Consider the following 14,706-nt stretch of genomic DNA (forward strand, 5'->3'; position numbering starts at 1 on the left):
CAGCCGCAACTCATTGCTCTTCTGCGTGCCTTTTTCCTGCTTCAATAAAACGCCTTTGAGCACCCTATGTCCTCAGTGTACTGCATCTTACACCAAGCGGCAACTGTGTTAACCGGTGATTCCCACACTACAACTATGCACCATCCTACCCTCTGCTCCTGAGCCCCAGGGTTCCAGGAGCTGAGCCTGGGTACTGAGACCATCATCTGTTGGACACAGTGGAAGGCCTGTGGGTTTGGTGGCATCCACACGGCTCCAGCAAGACCTGTCCTCATGGCTCAGCCCGCTACCCATGCCCAAATCAGTTTGGTCTCTCGGTACCATCATCCCTCACACCATTTTCCTGGGCCTTCCAGCAGGAAAAGTCCCCACCCATGTCCGAACACCCCTCCCACTCTACCACTTGCCTCCTGACTGTCACCTGACCTCTAGTTACACCCCTCACTCTCAGACCCAAAGCTAAGAGGGCAGCTTGAAGCAACCCAATTAGATATGAATTCCCAAGGCAGTTTTACATTTCAGTCTGCTGATCTACAGGAGGCAAGAACACACAGCATGCTGGGTCACGGCTCTGAACCCAGGCTTCGTCCTCTGGAGCCAAGACCACGGGAAGAGTAGAGAGAATGGGGTCCCATCCCAGACAGAGTGCAGGATCTAGAGGACGGCACTGACACAACCCTCTGACAGTCTTCAGAGCATCTGGCCTGCCCCCACCTCAGGGAAGTCCCCTTCTCTCTCCTTTCCCAGAGGCTGAGCCACTGCATACGACATCCTTAAGTGCCTGGTTGGCCCCTTTCATCAACTCCATAAACAAGGAAGAAGGACAAATAGAATTTTATGGGACTACCGCCCCCCAGCTTTGACCACTGGGGCTCCTTCTTGCTCCTTGCTACCCTAATTATGCAATGTGTACCTAATAGCTGCCAATATCCCAAGCTCATAAACCTGATTTAGTAGTGATTAAGGGTTTGAACCAGTCCAGTCTCACAGCCCCCACCAGATAAAAGGGAAAAAGCTGAGCCACCATTTGGCCAGTCCTGCCCCGTGCTCCTCTCCAGTGATCCATCTCTGCCTCTCAAGCCATGTCATGCCGAAATTTCCAGCTGAGCTCCAGATGTGGCAGCCGAAGTTTCAGTTCATGCTCAGCCATCGTGCCCCGGATGGTCACTCACTATGAAGTGAGCAAGGGGCCCTGCCGGCCTGGGGGTGCTGGGAGCCTCCGAGCCCTGGGCTGCCTTGGATCTCGGAGCCTGTGCAATGTGGGTCTTGGGAGGCCACGTGTGGCCTCCAGATGTGGCATGCAGGGCTTTGGGTACCGAGCGGGAGCTGCCTGCGGACCTCCCATGTGCATCACCCCTGTCACCGTCAACGAGAGCCTGCTGGTCCCCCTGGAGCTGGAGATCGACCCCACGGTGCAGAGGGTGAAGAGGGATGAGAAGGAGCAGATCAAATGCCTCAACAACCGATTCGCATCCTTCATCAACAAGGTAAGGGCAGCAGGTTGGGGTGAGGCAAGCTGCTGCCAAGCGCATCCCGAAGACAGGCCGTTTGCCCATGGTCTTTAGGCATTCCAAGACTGCTTGTCATTGGAAATTCCTGCTTCTCAGTCCAGACTAGATTCACACTTTCAGCGTTCCTCCCACCTCTATCTCCCAAGTACGTGGGATTACCTGCGTACATAACCACCTCCAATCCAAGCTGCCCCACCCCACCGCTGGGGTCAGTAAAAGTGAAGCAGAGCTCAGGTCACGAGGTGACTGGTACCCAAGTCCTGCACTTGTTGGCCCCAAAAACAAAGCTTTGAAAAGCTACAAGGCAGAGTGACATGCTAAGAAGAATGTCACCTCGAGGAGTACTGAGCTGGCCTGTCTTCCCCTAGGCCACCTGGGTTTGTCCCCACACCCTAGGGAGTCAGGATCCATGCCAAGGGCTAGGCTGCTGTTTCTGGAGACCTCAAGGATTAGGGCAAACAAGCCTGAGTCAAAGTCAGAAGACCTAGGTCTACCCCACCCCCAAGAAAACATAGGCCAGGGATGGACCAAAGGGTGAAGTCAGTTGCTGCCAAGCCTGACACCCTGAGCTAGATTCCCAGCAGCAATGTGTTGGAAGGAGAGAACTGACTGCCACAAATTGGCCAATGACTTCCGCGTGTATACCGTGACATGTATATGCTCTCGAGTATCTTTATGCATGCACGTGCATGCTTGTGCACACACACACACACACAAAATGAATAAAAGGATCAAAGGAACTGGTCCACTAACCCTGTTTTACTCTTTTTATGTTTTGATTTGGTTTTGGAGACAGGGTTTCTCTGTACCTTTGAAGCCTGTTCTGGAACTCACTCTGTAGATCAGACCGGCCTCAAATGCACAGAGATCTGCTTGTCTCTACCTCCCAAGTGCTGGAATTAAAGGCATGTGCCACCACTGCCTGACCCCCTGTTTTTCTCTTAAAGCCTGTTAAGTTCTGGTTATAAGCATGTCATGGAGGGAAGCCCCACCTGGGAGCCTCTGCAAGGTTAGCAGTCTCCTGCTGAGGTGACCACTGGTCCAGGGTAGAGCAGCAGCCCTTCTGCAGCTACCTTAAGAGGCCTGATATGGGAAACCCCATACCAGAACTGCAGACCACGCTCTGTGTGCCCAGGACTGCCCAAGGACCAGAGCAACTCACTCAGGGCTTCCAATCTTAATTCCAAGACACAAAGCTGGAAGAGGTAGCCCACAGCTGCCCGCATTACTGCAACTCAGGCTTCCTTCAGATGCAGCCACATAAAGTGAAGCCGCAGAGACAGAAAAAGTCAGCAGTGCTAGGTCACAACCCTTGACCTGTGCTGAGGGACCTTGGACTCGGGCATTCATGTGGGTGTGTTTACGGCAAGGAGAGGCTCACAGAGGAGGAGCATGGTCCAGGTCATGCAGCTATTAAATGGCCAGCCAGAGAGCTGCATGTGGGCTGCGCAGGCCTGTGAGACAGCACTCTTTCCACACCATCATGGACCACCGAGGGGAAGGTGAGAGTCTGCTAAGGTCCCTAAGGTAAAGGAGACAGAAAGCTAGCTCCCTTAGGTGTCAGTCTCTGCAGAGTCCTGGTGATTACAAAGCGTGGTCTCCAGGTCTTTTCTTCATAGTGACACCCATTCTTGGGGCAGGTGCGCTTCCTGGAGCAGAAGAACAAGCTGCTGGAGACCAAGTGGAACTTTATGCAGCAGCAGAGGAGCTGCCAAAGCAACATGGAACCACTGTTTGAGGGCTACATCTGTGCCCTGAGACGACAGCTGGACTGTGTGTCCGGGGACCATGGGAGACTGGAGACTGAGCTCTGCAGCCTCCAGGATGCGCTGGAGGGTTACAAGAAAAAGTAAGTGGTCCCTGCCTCCCCCTAGAAAGGGACTAGAGCAAGCTGCAGAAACAGCTCAGACTTCAGTTTCCCCATCTGCAAAACAGGGAACTTGGCAGCAGAACAATTAAGTAGCCCAGAGCATCCTAATTATTACCCATAGCAAAGCTCTGGTGTGTGTCTTTGCTCCATCTTCCTTCCCTCCGCCCAGCTTGAACGGGGGTCGTCACCCACTTATGGAACTTAAGTCTCTGCAGCTACACTTCTATCGACATTCTGTTCGCCAATCCCCTGCAGACTGAGAACTAGCCATCCCTGGGGCCCTTTCCTCCACGATTTTGTGGCTTCTCTTCCCTCCATTTGACAAGCCTCTTCTCAGGATTTCCCCGACTCCCATCCAGTTATCAAAGCTCATGTTTTCTCTCTCCTGACTTTTGACTTCCCTGTCCTCTCCTAGACGACTGTGGGTTTCTGTTGGCTGTCCCATCCCATCCACTCTCCACATGACAGACTCTGAGCCTCCCTCTCGGTGTGTAGTATGTTGCTGATGTTAAGGAATAGGCTGGCAGGCAAGGAAAACACCAGCTGGTAGGAGGACCAAAGAACTTGTCCCCTGGAAGGTTTTGGGTGGGTCTGCCCAGAGCCTCATGGGAATACATGGGGCTTGGGATAGGAGAAAGTGTTCCCCTGTGGAGAAATGGTACAAAAAATCTAGACAAGGGATGTGCCAATGGGGTGGAACCATGACTGTTAAGTGTGAACCATGGGTCTTCTTGGTGACAGGAACTGTGCTGGGAAGTGATGTCAACCCCTACCTCACAGCACTGGCAACCTTCACACTCAGCTTTGCATGGGTACCATGAAGACTATCAGAAGAGAGAAGGGATGGGGGCAGGGGCGTAGGAAGCATCTGGAGGAGGTACCATTAGACCATGACCTTGACGGATAAGTTTTCTTCCAGTAGGCTCCCTCTTCTAAAAGAGACCTAAAGCCTGGTACCAGCACCCAGGAGACTGAGGCAGGAGGATCGTGAGTTCTAGGCCAGCCTGAGTTCAAGGGTCACAGAGTAACACTGCCTCAAAAAAAATTTTTTTAATTAATTAAAATAGAAGCCAGAGTGACTTTAAAAACTGAAGAGAAGGAGGAGCAGGTGACAGACAGGTGGTTGTGGGAGTGGGCGGAAACCGGGAATAGAGGGGCAAAGCCTTCTTGAGAAGTACATGGCCAGGCAAGCTTAGGCTGGTTTGCAGCTAAAAATGAGATTTTTGGGTTTTAAATATGAGGTCCTTCTGGCACCCCAACCTCAACGGCAAACTTATACAACACTTGTCCTAGCCAGTGCTTTGTCATGAGACAAAGTGTCACCAATTCACAAGGGCCCTTTGAGGCAGGCCTGCGTTACCATGTTCTACTAGGGATACCCACATGAATAATCAGGCCATCATCCGACCAGTTTAACTATGTCTAGTGAGACAGAGTAAGGATTCGAACTTGGGCAGTAGCTCCAGAGCTCCTTGTCGAAGCTGGGCAGAGCTCCACTGGAACAAAGAGAGATGGGCGTCAGGAACACAGGGACGTTTCCACGGACTGACACTGTTCATCAGGCACTAGCCACTGAACCCCAGCTTCCTTTCCCTCTACCTTGGGTACAGTGTGTGGGCCGAGGAGCCCCCAGGGAATGAGGGGTGCACCTAAGCTGTGTCTGTGCTCTGGGTAAGTAGGTAATTGCTACCTCTACCACTGGGCTTCAGGTGGGGGCCAGACTTACCCTGCAGGCAAGGAAGAGGCACAGGGTCAGCTGGCAATCTCCCTGGAATAACAGCTACCTCGGAGCAGCTTGAGGAAGATGACATGCCAGTGGCATGACCTTTCTCCCATTCCAAAGGAAATGGTTAGATAAGGAAACTTCCTCCACAGCAAGAGAGTGAAGTAGCCTTGAGGACCCCAGGGGGTCAGCCATCAGAGATGCAGGCAGCAGTGGGAAAGGGAAGGCTGACAGCTAACTATGAGATGCTCCGGTGACAAGTGTATGTCTCCAGAGAGACACAGGCACAGTCAGAGCCCTCACCCCCTCAGAGGCCTTACCAAAGCAATGTCCCCCTCTTGTAGGTACGAAGAGGAACTGTCGCTGCGCCCCTGTGCTGAGAATGAGTTTGTCACCTTGAAGAAGGTGAGGTGGTGTTTAGGGGAGCAAAGGTCCTGGAGACCAGCCCTAGACGGTGTCAACCATGTCCCGAGCCCTCCACCACAAATAAGTTTTTCTCCCTGGTCTCTCGTGTTGACCCTGCTAACCGCGGGAAGGGAGAGAGCCTGACACCCCAATCAGCTCCACCTGCATAGAAACAGGGACTGACCTGGTCACCACACGTCCTCCCCCAGTTCACACGGGTCAGAGCTGGGGAACGTCAGGGCATCCGCCTGCACAAGCAACCGTCTGCCCACGTGGCTGATGCCAAGTAAGAAGACAAACACTGATTGAAACCCAGGCAGAGAGCCAACTGCCCAGCTTATGCGCTGGGAACTCAGCGTCCAGACCCCTCTGCAGTGGAGCTCTGGGGAGCCCCTGGCCCTGTTTCTGCCACACCCACCCCCATGCAGCCCTGCCCCGCATAGCAACAGGGATTGATCTGGTTTCCACACATCCTCCCTGGGGGTCAGGCCCAGGCCTTTCCTCCTACTCTTGGCGCCATCTTCCTTTGCCTCTACCCGGGTCGGAGAAGAGCCCTGGGCCCAAAGCTCCCCCTACCATCAGCTGGCCGAGGGGCCGCTTGGTGTTGGGCATGACTGTGCACACACTGACCCAGGTTATGGCTCTTTGACTATGTTACAGGATGTGGACACGGCCTTCCTGGTGAAGGCTGACCTGGAAACCAACTTGGAGGCTCTCGAACACGAGATTGAGTTCCTGAAAGCCCTGTTTGAGGAGGTACTGTCTGTCACTCGGTCTTCTGGGTGACCTATCAGGCCAGTTCCAGAGGGACCAGGTGGGCAGGAGTGCCAAGGCAAGTTCTAAAGGGACATCTCATGAACTCAGGGACTGAGACTCCCCAAAGTCATATTATCTATATCGGTGGTTGTCAGTTTGCCCCTGGAGAAATTCTGGATTGCCACAGGGACAAAGAACAAAGAGCAGACAGGGAACTGTGGGCCAGGAAGAAAAGTTACAAGTCTCAGGAGGCCCAAGCAGGCTCCTGTCATGGCTGGACCCACAGTGCTCATTCCAGTCTGGCCTCCTCAGGAGATCAGCTTGCTACAGTCCCAGATTTCTGAGACCTCAGTCATCGTGAAGATGGACAACAGCCGAGACCTGGATGTGGACGGCATCATAGCTGAGATCAAGGCCCAGTACGATGACATTGCCAGTCGCAGCAAAGCAGAGGCAGAAGCCTGGTACCAATGCCGGGTGAGGCTGGGTGCAGAGGGGGCAGGGCTGGGGAGAGGCATCAGGGCAGAGGAGGAGGGCAAAGCGGGGAAAGGGGAGAAGCAGAAGAGAGGGTCCCAGTGCACTGCGCCCCAAGAATAGCTAAAGATTTAACAAGTCTGGGCCACTGCACAGCACCAAGGAACCCCATAGACACAAGCTCTGTTTCTGCCAGGCCAGGTGTTTGCAGGGCAGAGGGACCCCACAGACAGGCCAGCCCTGTCACTAGGGTGCCAGGTCCCCAGCTCTGTCTGTATGTAGACTCTAGAGTAGCCTTCTAAGCAGCATGCAATCAGTATAATTGGTGTTGATGGCAGAGAAGGTCCTGAGCTTCACAGTGTAGGCGGAGGCTGCTGGCCTGGGTGTTACTGGTGGTACAGAAATGGTGATTAAGAGTGTCCCAGACTCAGTAATTAGGGGCTCCTGGGCAGCTGGATTTACAATCCTGTCATCTCGTCCTCAATGCTCGTCTGTAATACAGCCTGTCTCAGCAACTGCACAGAGGGCTTCTCATGGGCCGAGCACAGAGCTGCAGATACAGCAGGGACTGGGGTGGTGGCCCTCAGGCCTGCCTGATACAGCAGGGACTGGGGTGACCCTCAGGCCTGCCTGATACAACAGGGACTGGGGTGACCCTCAGGCCTGCCTGATACAACAGGGACTGGGGTGACCCTCAGGCCTGCCTGATACAACAGGGACTGGGGTGGTCCTCAGGCCTGCCTGATACAACAGGGACTGGGGTGGTGGCCCTCAGGCCTGCCTTCCTGTCATTTTCCTTCTTAGAGGCAGGGTCAAGGGCCAGCAATAAACAGAACAGAGGACCAGAGTGTCTGTCAGGTGGTGACACACAACATAGCCATGAGTGGGTAGGGAGGATTGACACACGGGAGTGCTGTGGAATGTAGCTTTAAATAGGGTAGTGGGGGAAGAGGTGACACCAGGCTGTGACAGGACCAGCGACAAATAGCCCCATGGGAACACTCAGTAGTTTCCAAGGACAAACAGCTGTCGAGAGGGGCAGGAGATGGCATCTGGAAAAGCAGGAGCGTGGAGCAGGAGGAGAACCTGACCTGTTCTCAGAGGACACGTGATGCCCAGAAGCAGAAAGCAGGGGAAGGGCAGTTACTTAAAAGAATTTGTTTCACCTTGAATTTGATTTCTGGTTTTTGTTGTTGTTGTTATTGGGGTTTATTTGCTTGTTTGTTTGTTTGTTTGTTTGTTGTTAGCCAAAGCAAGACACCACATTTTATTTTGACTGTTCAACTCTAGGCTGAACATACAATCCTTTCAATGTCCAGAGGGACATGGAAAATGGAAAGAGCCCTCAGGAAAGCTCAGGGTTTGGGGCAGAGAAAATAGAAATAGCTCTCAGGAAAGCTCAGGCTCTGGGGCAGAGGAAAAAAGACCAGATACAAAAGAATGGATCTGGGAGCTTAGGGGATAGAGACTCGGGGCTGCGTGACTTTGGAATAAGACGTGGCCCCAACACTCGTGAGAGAACCAGAGAAGGGATGGAGAGCAAGATGGGTATGGGGTACGTGTGGGCATGGAGTAGAAGCTGGGGACAGAGAGGAAGGGACCAGAAGATGCCACAGCGAGGGCCTGGGGTCTCACCTCTCTGTCCGGCAGTATGAGGAGCTGAGACAGACAGCTGGGAACCACTGTGACAACCTACGCAACCGCAAGAACGAGATCCTAGAGATGAACAAGCTGATCCAGCGGCTGCAGCAGGACATTGAAACAGTCAAAGGCCAGGTATCCCGAACTCTGAGGCTGGGGGAAGCCTCTAGAGGCCCCCTCGCCTGCTGGGCCCTGCAGGGCGGGACAGACATTGCTGGTGGGTAGGGCTGAAGAGAGACAAGCCCAAGTCACCTTGTTTCACTGCAGGCAAGCCCTTCTCTACAATTGCCTACCCACAGCACGGGCAGACCACAGAGTCGGCTGGCCTGCTATCAGCAGTAGCCTGGAAATAGATTTCAAACCCAGGCTCTAGCCCTGGGATCCTAACCTCCAACATGACTAAGGTGTTCATAAAATTAGACCTACTCGGTTCTCCTAGACTAGTGAAAAACAGCCAGGCACTAAAATCTCTAGCCACAACCCTACCCCTACCCACCCCTAGCTGCAGTAAATCCCAAATCTCAGAGCCTTTTCCCCAGGACGGGCCAGGTGTACAATCCTAGGGACTGCAGTTATAACAACGTGTTCCTCTGCCCATCGAAGGCCAGTGACACCTTCCTGTGCCCTCTCCCCAGCGCTGCAAACTTGAGGGAGCCATTGCCCAGGCAGAACAGCAGGGAGAGGCGGCCCTCAGTGATGCCAAGTGCAAGCTAGCAGGGCTGGAGGAGGCCCTACAGAAGGCCAAGCAGGACATGGCCTGCCTGCTCAAGGAGTACCAGGAGGTGATGAACTCCAAGCTGGGCCTGGACATTGAGATCGCCACCTACAGGCGCCTGCTGGAGGGCGAGGAGCACAGGTGAGCTGAGGGAAGGATGGGCATCAGGGTGGTTGTTATCCTGCCTCCCCAGGGTGGCTGCTGCTGTTGCCATCCCACAATCTAGGAAAACAAAGCACACACCTCCTCAACACAGTGGGGGACAAACAGAGCGGAGCATTCTCTTTGAGGCAGTGCCTGACTTCTTTCCTTTGTTCTCTAGGCTGTGTGAAGGTGTTGGGCCTGTGAACATATGTAAGTAGCCGAGTCATACAACCTGGATTCTGGGTCTCGGTATTTGATTAAGTGAGGTAGAAGCCCATCACTTCCACCCTGCCCTCTGGAGCTTCTCATACCCCCACGGGAAGAGCTTGCCTGCCATGTATCCTGGGCAAGTGGAGGAAAACCCAGCAGGGCCATCCTAGCCCAAGTCACCACCTCCACAAGAGGACACTTTGCTGGAGGGTTAGCCTCAGGGTCAGCAAGAGAGGCACAAGGAGCCAGGAGAGTCTGAGAGGGGAATCAGGCTTTAGGCCTGGCTGCAACAGGCTCCAGGGAAAGAAGGGTGAATGGATGGGGGGGGGGGCTTCAAGCACTGGATGTGATTGGGTCTGAAGGCAGGGAAGTCAGCTGTTGAAATGGCTGTCCTTGGAGGCGGTAGCAAAGCTGGGAGGGTCGTAGTTCTGACTGGATAGTCTAGGGTGGGCCCTGAGCACACCTTCCTGTCCCCACAGCGGTCAGCAGCTCCAAGGGTGCCGTTCTCTATGAACCATGTGTGGTGGGCACACCCATGCTGAGGACTGAGTACAGCACAGGGACCATGGGTGTCCTCAGGAGCAATGGCGGCTGCAGCGTAGTGGGCACCGGCGAACTCTACATCCCCTGTGAGCCCCAAGGGATCATGGGCTGCGGAAGTGGGCGGAACTCCAGCACGAAGATGGGGGCAGGTAGCAACTCATGCAGTCGTTAGTGTTAGCACTGCCTTGGTCTGTAAACCCTGGACATCACACCTCCACAGGGCAGAAGACTAGAATCTCCCAAATCATCCCCTCCCACACCAACTTTACATTGCCCTGGAATAGTCCTGGGAGCTGAGTCACGCTCACCTCCACTCTAATCATCAAAGCTACATTTCAGATATCTGGGTGCAGACCCCAAGCTGGACCCAGCACGGGTGGGGAGCAGTGAGAGGCTGCATCCCCCCTCCCCGTCACCTGAAGTTGCAATGGTCAAGAGAACGACAATAGTCTAACCACTTCTCCCCAGGTGAGATGGCTAGTTGGGCACATTACAGCTTATTCTGTAGAAGAAGGCTCCCGGCTACTTTCCTCACACAGGCAGCCCTACCGTGCCCACCCCTACCCAAGCCTTCCTATCTCCCTTTCTCTGGCTCTCAAAGACCTAAGAAAATTTAACTTACAGCACCTACCTGAAGCATGCACTATTGTAAAAGAAAATCAAAAGGAGATTCCCCAAATCCTATTCTGAATTCCAAAACCAAGGTCCAGAATTAGAGTTCCTGGACTACTGGATGCTGCTGGTGTCTTCCCAGTACTGAGGCTCAAGAATGAACTTTGGGTAGTATGTTAGACTCCAACTGAAAAATCTATGTAGCTCTCATTGGCAGTTGATGGCCAGACGTACTCAGAACAAGGCTGACAGCGTGTGCATAGATGCTTCTCAGACAGTGAAGAGCTAGCCTTGGCTAAGGACCCAAGCCTCGGCCCTGTCCACCTCTGTACATAGCCACTGCTTCCTGCTCCCTCTCATTTAGTACCTCTAGCGTTGAGCCTTGAGTCAAATAGGAATCTGGTCCACCCATACGGTGCCATGTAGCTGCCCCAGTCATTTGGTGACTTGTTCACGGTCTGAGAGAGAAGTTGCCAGGCTGACCTACAAAGCCTGCCCACCTGAGTTCAATCTTTGAGGCCTCTCTGAGCTGACTGTTCCCAATAAACGGACTCTGTTCACACTCTAGGAATCAAAATGTCTCCTGCTTGGTACGGGTTATGATACGGCTGAGGGGACTCATGAGCAGCCTTCAAGAATTGCAGTTTAGGAACAGAAACGAATGTATTGCACTCATAGGAAAACCCCATATAAAAGATATGCAGGTGCCCTGTGGAATAAATAAGACACCATGCAATTCATACCAAAAACCTGTACATCACACACTTGCAAGACCCTCTCCATGTTACGAGCATACACGCAATGCACATAGCCCCCCCATTTCATGGATCCACAAGACAATCTAGGGGAGACCCTCAGGGGCCCATCAGTCAAGCTTAGCATCTCCCAAGCCCTTGGTTCTCCTCCCTCTGCACCTTTCCACTATCTTGGCAGCTCCCACCTGGGGAAAGCTTTGGAAATGAGTGTCAGCTGCACTGGAAGAGGATCAGGACTCTTCCTCACTTCTCCTCCTTTAGAGAGGCTCAGGACCTGGAAAGCAGACTGGATGACTGGATGCTAGCAGTTCCATGCTCCATGAGTCCCTAGTACTCTTCCCTGCTGGCCGTGTTGATCCGAGTTCACCCCCTCCTCAGGAGCTTTCTGTCCCTGTGTCACTCTTGCCTCCTTCCCACAGCCACACCTGTCCTGTGCAGAGCTGTAAGATAGAGGACCATGTTACTGGGGTGATGAAGAGGCCCTGTAGTCCCCAAGAACTCTGGGCCAAACTATAGAGCCCTAAATAAGGCTCAAGACGAGCTAGCGACTGTGCTGAAAGTCAGTCCACTCCTAGGTACATACCAAGAAAAACGAATGCCTATATCTACACAAAACACACACACACACAATTGTTGCAATGTTCAGAATAACCAACATTTGGAAACAACTCAAACATCCATCAACAAATAAGCAAAATGCAGTGACCCACCCAGCCAGTGTAATACGACTTTATCCTTGAAAAGGAATATGGTGCTAATGCATGCTACAACATGGGTAAATCTTGAAGCATGCAATGGAATAGAGAAATCCACAGAGATAAAAGGTGGAGAGCAGTTGCTAAGCGCAGCCGGCCAGAGAGGACACTAGGAACCAGGGAAGTAGCTAAAAGGTTCTTTCTGGTGTGATGAAAGTGTTCCATATCAGTGAGGGCAACTACAAATGCCTGTGACTATACAGAAACTCTGTCAGATCCCCTAAACAAGCATGGTGCTGTGTGCACGGTGCTGCGTGTTGAATGCTGGTGCAATCGAGGGCAGTTTCATGAGCGCACAGACCTGGAGCACTGAATACAGCTAAAGTGGCTGAGCTAGGATGGTGGGGGGCACGGAACTAAGGGTCTCACTTTAGTCAACAGGACCCAAAGCTCTCCGGGGAGAGGAGCAGGTGATAGGCAACCCCGAGCCTCAGAGCCCTGCAGGATTGTGAGGGGAGAGTTCCCTGGTGGGAGACTCAGGAGGTGGGTCTGGGGCTCGCCCTTCACATACTGAGGCAGAGCCTCCATCTGTGTCCCTGTCCGTGTGCCTGCCGAGCTTCCTGCTGGCTACTAAGCCAGGACTCTGGGAAAAGGGCTGGCCTGGGGTCAGCAACCAGCCCCTTTGAGACTCCATATCTAGGTCAATGGGGTTCCTAGGGGCTCCCCAGCAAGCACAACCCTCTGTGGACACCTGAATCAGACCTGCTTGCTGGAGAAGGAGCTCCCCAGCAAGCACAGCCCGCTGTGGACACCTGACTCAGACCTGCCTGCTGGAGAAGGATCTCCCCAACAAGCACAGCCCGCTGTGCGCACCTGACTCAGACCTGGTCGCATCTCAGAGACTCAGCACATCTCCTGATTTCAGCAATCAGGCACTTCCTGTTATCTTACAGTAACCCATTCTCCCTTCCACTGTGGGAGGTGACTCAGAGCAGGCATAAAGTGCCCCCTGGTGGTGACCTGGTAGTTCTCATTCCACACTACTGGGGACACCTCCCATCTGTGCAGCACCCCTGGGTGCTGGAAAACAAGAGGGATCGCCAGTCCTGCTGGGTGGCAGGAATCCTAGTTCCTCATTGAAGGTCCCAGTAAAGGCAGACCCGTGAGGAGGATGGGAAATACCCTTGTGTCTGTCTTCCTGAGTGTCTCATAAGACTGTGTTCCTCTCCCTGTCCTGCTCCATGAGCTTGTTCCCAGAATACTCTGCTCCTAACCCAATGGCTCTTCCTCATGCCATCACCTCTGTGGCCCCAGGCTCTCTTGCTGCTGCCTCTCTTCAGCTAGGGTTACCGAGAATACAGAAGGAAGCCCATGAGCTTGGGTTGAGACAATGGCTTCAGAAATGGCAATATGACCCTGGAGGCTGTGTCAGGAGGATCGCAGAGTCAGGGTTCACATGGAGTACAGGTCGTTCTAGGCCAGCCTGGGTACCAGAATGGAGTGGGGAGTGGGAACAGAGCGCAGTGATAGAGTGCTTGCCTAACATAGCAAGGCCCTGTGTTCAATCCCCAGTACAGAATGGGGGAGGGAGAGGGATAGAAGAGAAGGGCGGTGAGGGGAGGGAAAGAGAGGGGGAGAAAAATAGGGGAGGGGAAGGGAAGTAAAGTGAAGGGGTGAGGAAGGGAAAGAAAGGGAGGAAAGAATGGGAAGGGAAGAGGAGAAGAGAAGAGAGGAAAGGGGAAGAGGGGGGAGAAGGGGAGGTTGGAAAGGAGAGTAGGGGAGAGGAGAAAAAAGAGGGGAAGAGAGGGGAGGGGAAAGGAAGAGAGGGGAGGGGAAAGGAAGAGAGGGGAGGGGAAAGGAAGAGAGGGGAGGGGAAAGGAAGGGAAGGGAGGGGAGAGGAGAGGAGAGGAGAGGAGAGGAGAGGAGAGGAGAGGCACAGACCCTGAGCAGAGGAAGGGAAGCTGGGTCACCAGAACGGAGCGAGCAGGTGTCAGCGCACACAGAAAATGTGGAAGCCATCTGAGTGTCATACCTGAGAGGAGCAACATTTCCACTCTGGGGAGCTCACACTGAGTAGGCAAGAATTTGAATCCAACCTGAAAAACATATCCCTCTGGTGGGTAGGGGTGTCACCCAATTAAAAGGGGTCACGTTTCCTCCTCTAGGGAAACTCTGGGTCCTCAGTCTGAGAGGGCATAGACAAGAAGGTGCTGGACAATGGGCTTCCACCTCCACCCCACCCAGCCACTTTCGGGGGTTGGGGGAGGGGGCATGACTCTGGAGCTGGCTTTCTGGGCTGGAGCAGGTCTCAACAGGAGAATCTCCCGGCCAGAACCTGATGCTAGCACAAACTCATGCCCAGGCAAAGAGGAAGCACTTTGAAGAAGGTGGAGTTGAGCAAAGCCTCCTCGGCATCTGGGCTTTCCCCTCCTGCCCTTCCCACACACACCCGCAGACCAAGGCAGGCCTACCCAGGGTTCCTGGACCTTGCCTGGCTAGCTAGGAGGGGATTCCCCTCTCATCCCATGCCACAGATAGTATCATGATGACCCAGCAATCAAAGCTCGGTCACACTGCTGAGCAGAGGCAGGTCTCTGGGATTACACCCAGGCTTCCTGACAAAAGAAACTGTCGCAGCAGCAAAATCTCCAG

At 53.6% G+C, this 14,706-nt stretch overlaps 1 protein-coding gene across 1 annotated transcript; it reads left to right on the forward strand.

The window, feature by feature from the left end:
• Positions 1–1,082: 1,082 nt before the first annotated feature.
• On the forward strand, positions 1,083–10,164 carry Krt82 (keratin 82). The gene is made up of 9 exons (XM_005353851.2): positions 1,083–1,487; positions 3,152–3,360; positions 5,449–5,509; positions 6,170–6,265; positions 6,578–6,742; positions 8,390–8,515; positions 9,016–9,236; positions 9,418–9,449; positions 9,929–10,164. The coding sequence occupies exons 1-9, from the start codon at positions 1,083–1,085 to the stop codon at positions 10,162–10,164; spliced, it is 1,551 nt and encodes a 516-aa protein (XP_005353908.1).
• The last annotated feature ends 4,542 nt before the right edge of the window (positions 10,165–14,706 follow it).

The sequence above is a fragment of the Microtus ochrogaster genome, chromosome 15, assembly GCF_000317375.1.
Source record: "Microtus ochrogaster isolate Prairie Vole_2 chromosome 15, MicOch1.0, whole genome shotgun sequence".
In the NCBI taxonomy this organism is placed as follows: domain Eukaryota; kingdom Metazoa; phylum Chordata; class Mammalia; order Rodentia; family Cricetidae; genus Microtus; species Microtus ochrogaster.

Coding starts and splice junctions, on each gene's coding strand:
- Krt82 (XM_005353851.2), top strand. CDS start 1,083: ATGTCATGCCGAAATTTCCAGCTGAGCTCCAGATGTGGCAGCCGAAGT. Junction 6,743..8,389: donor AAGCCTGGTACCAATGCCGG/GTGAGGCTGGGT, acceptor TCTGTCCGGCAG/TATGAGGAGCTGAGACAGAC. Junction 8,516..9,015: donor TTGAAACAGTCAAAGGCCAG/GTATCCCGAACT, acceptor CCCTCTCCCCAG/CGCTGCAAACTTGAGGGAGC.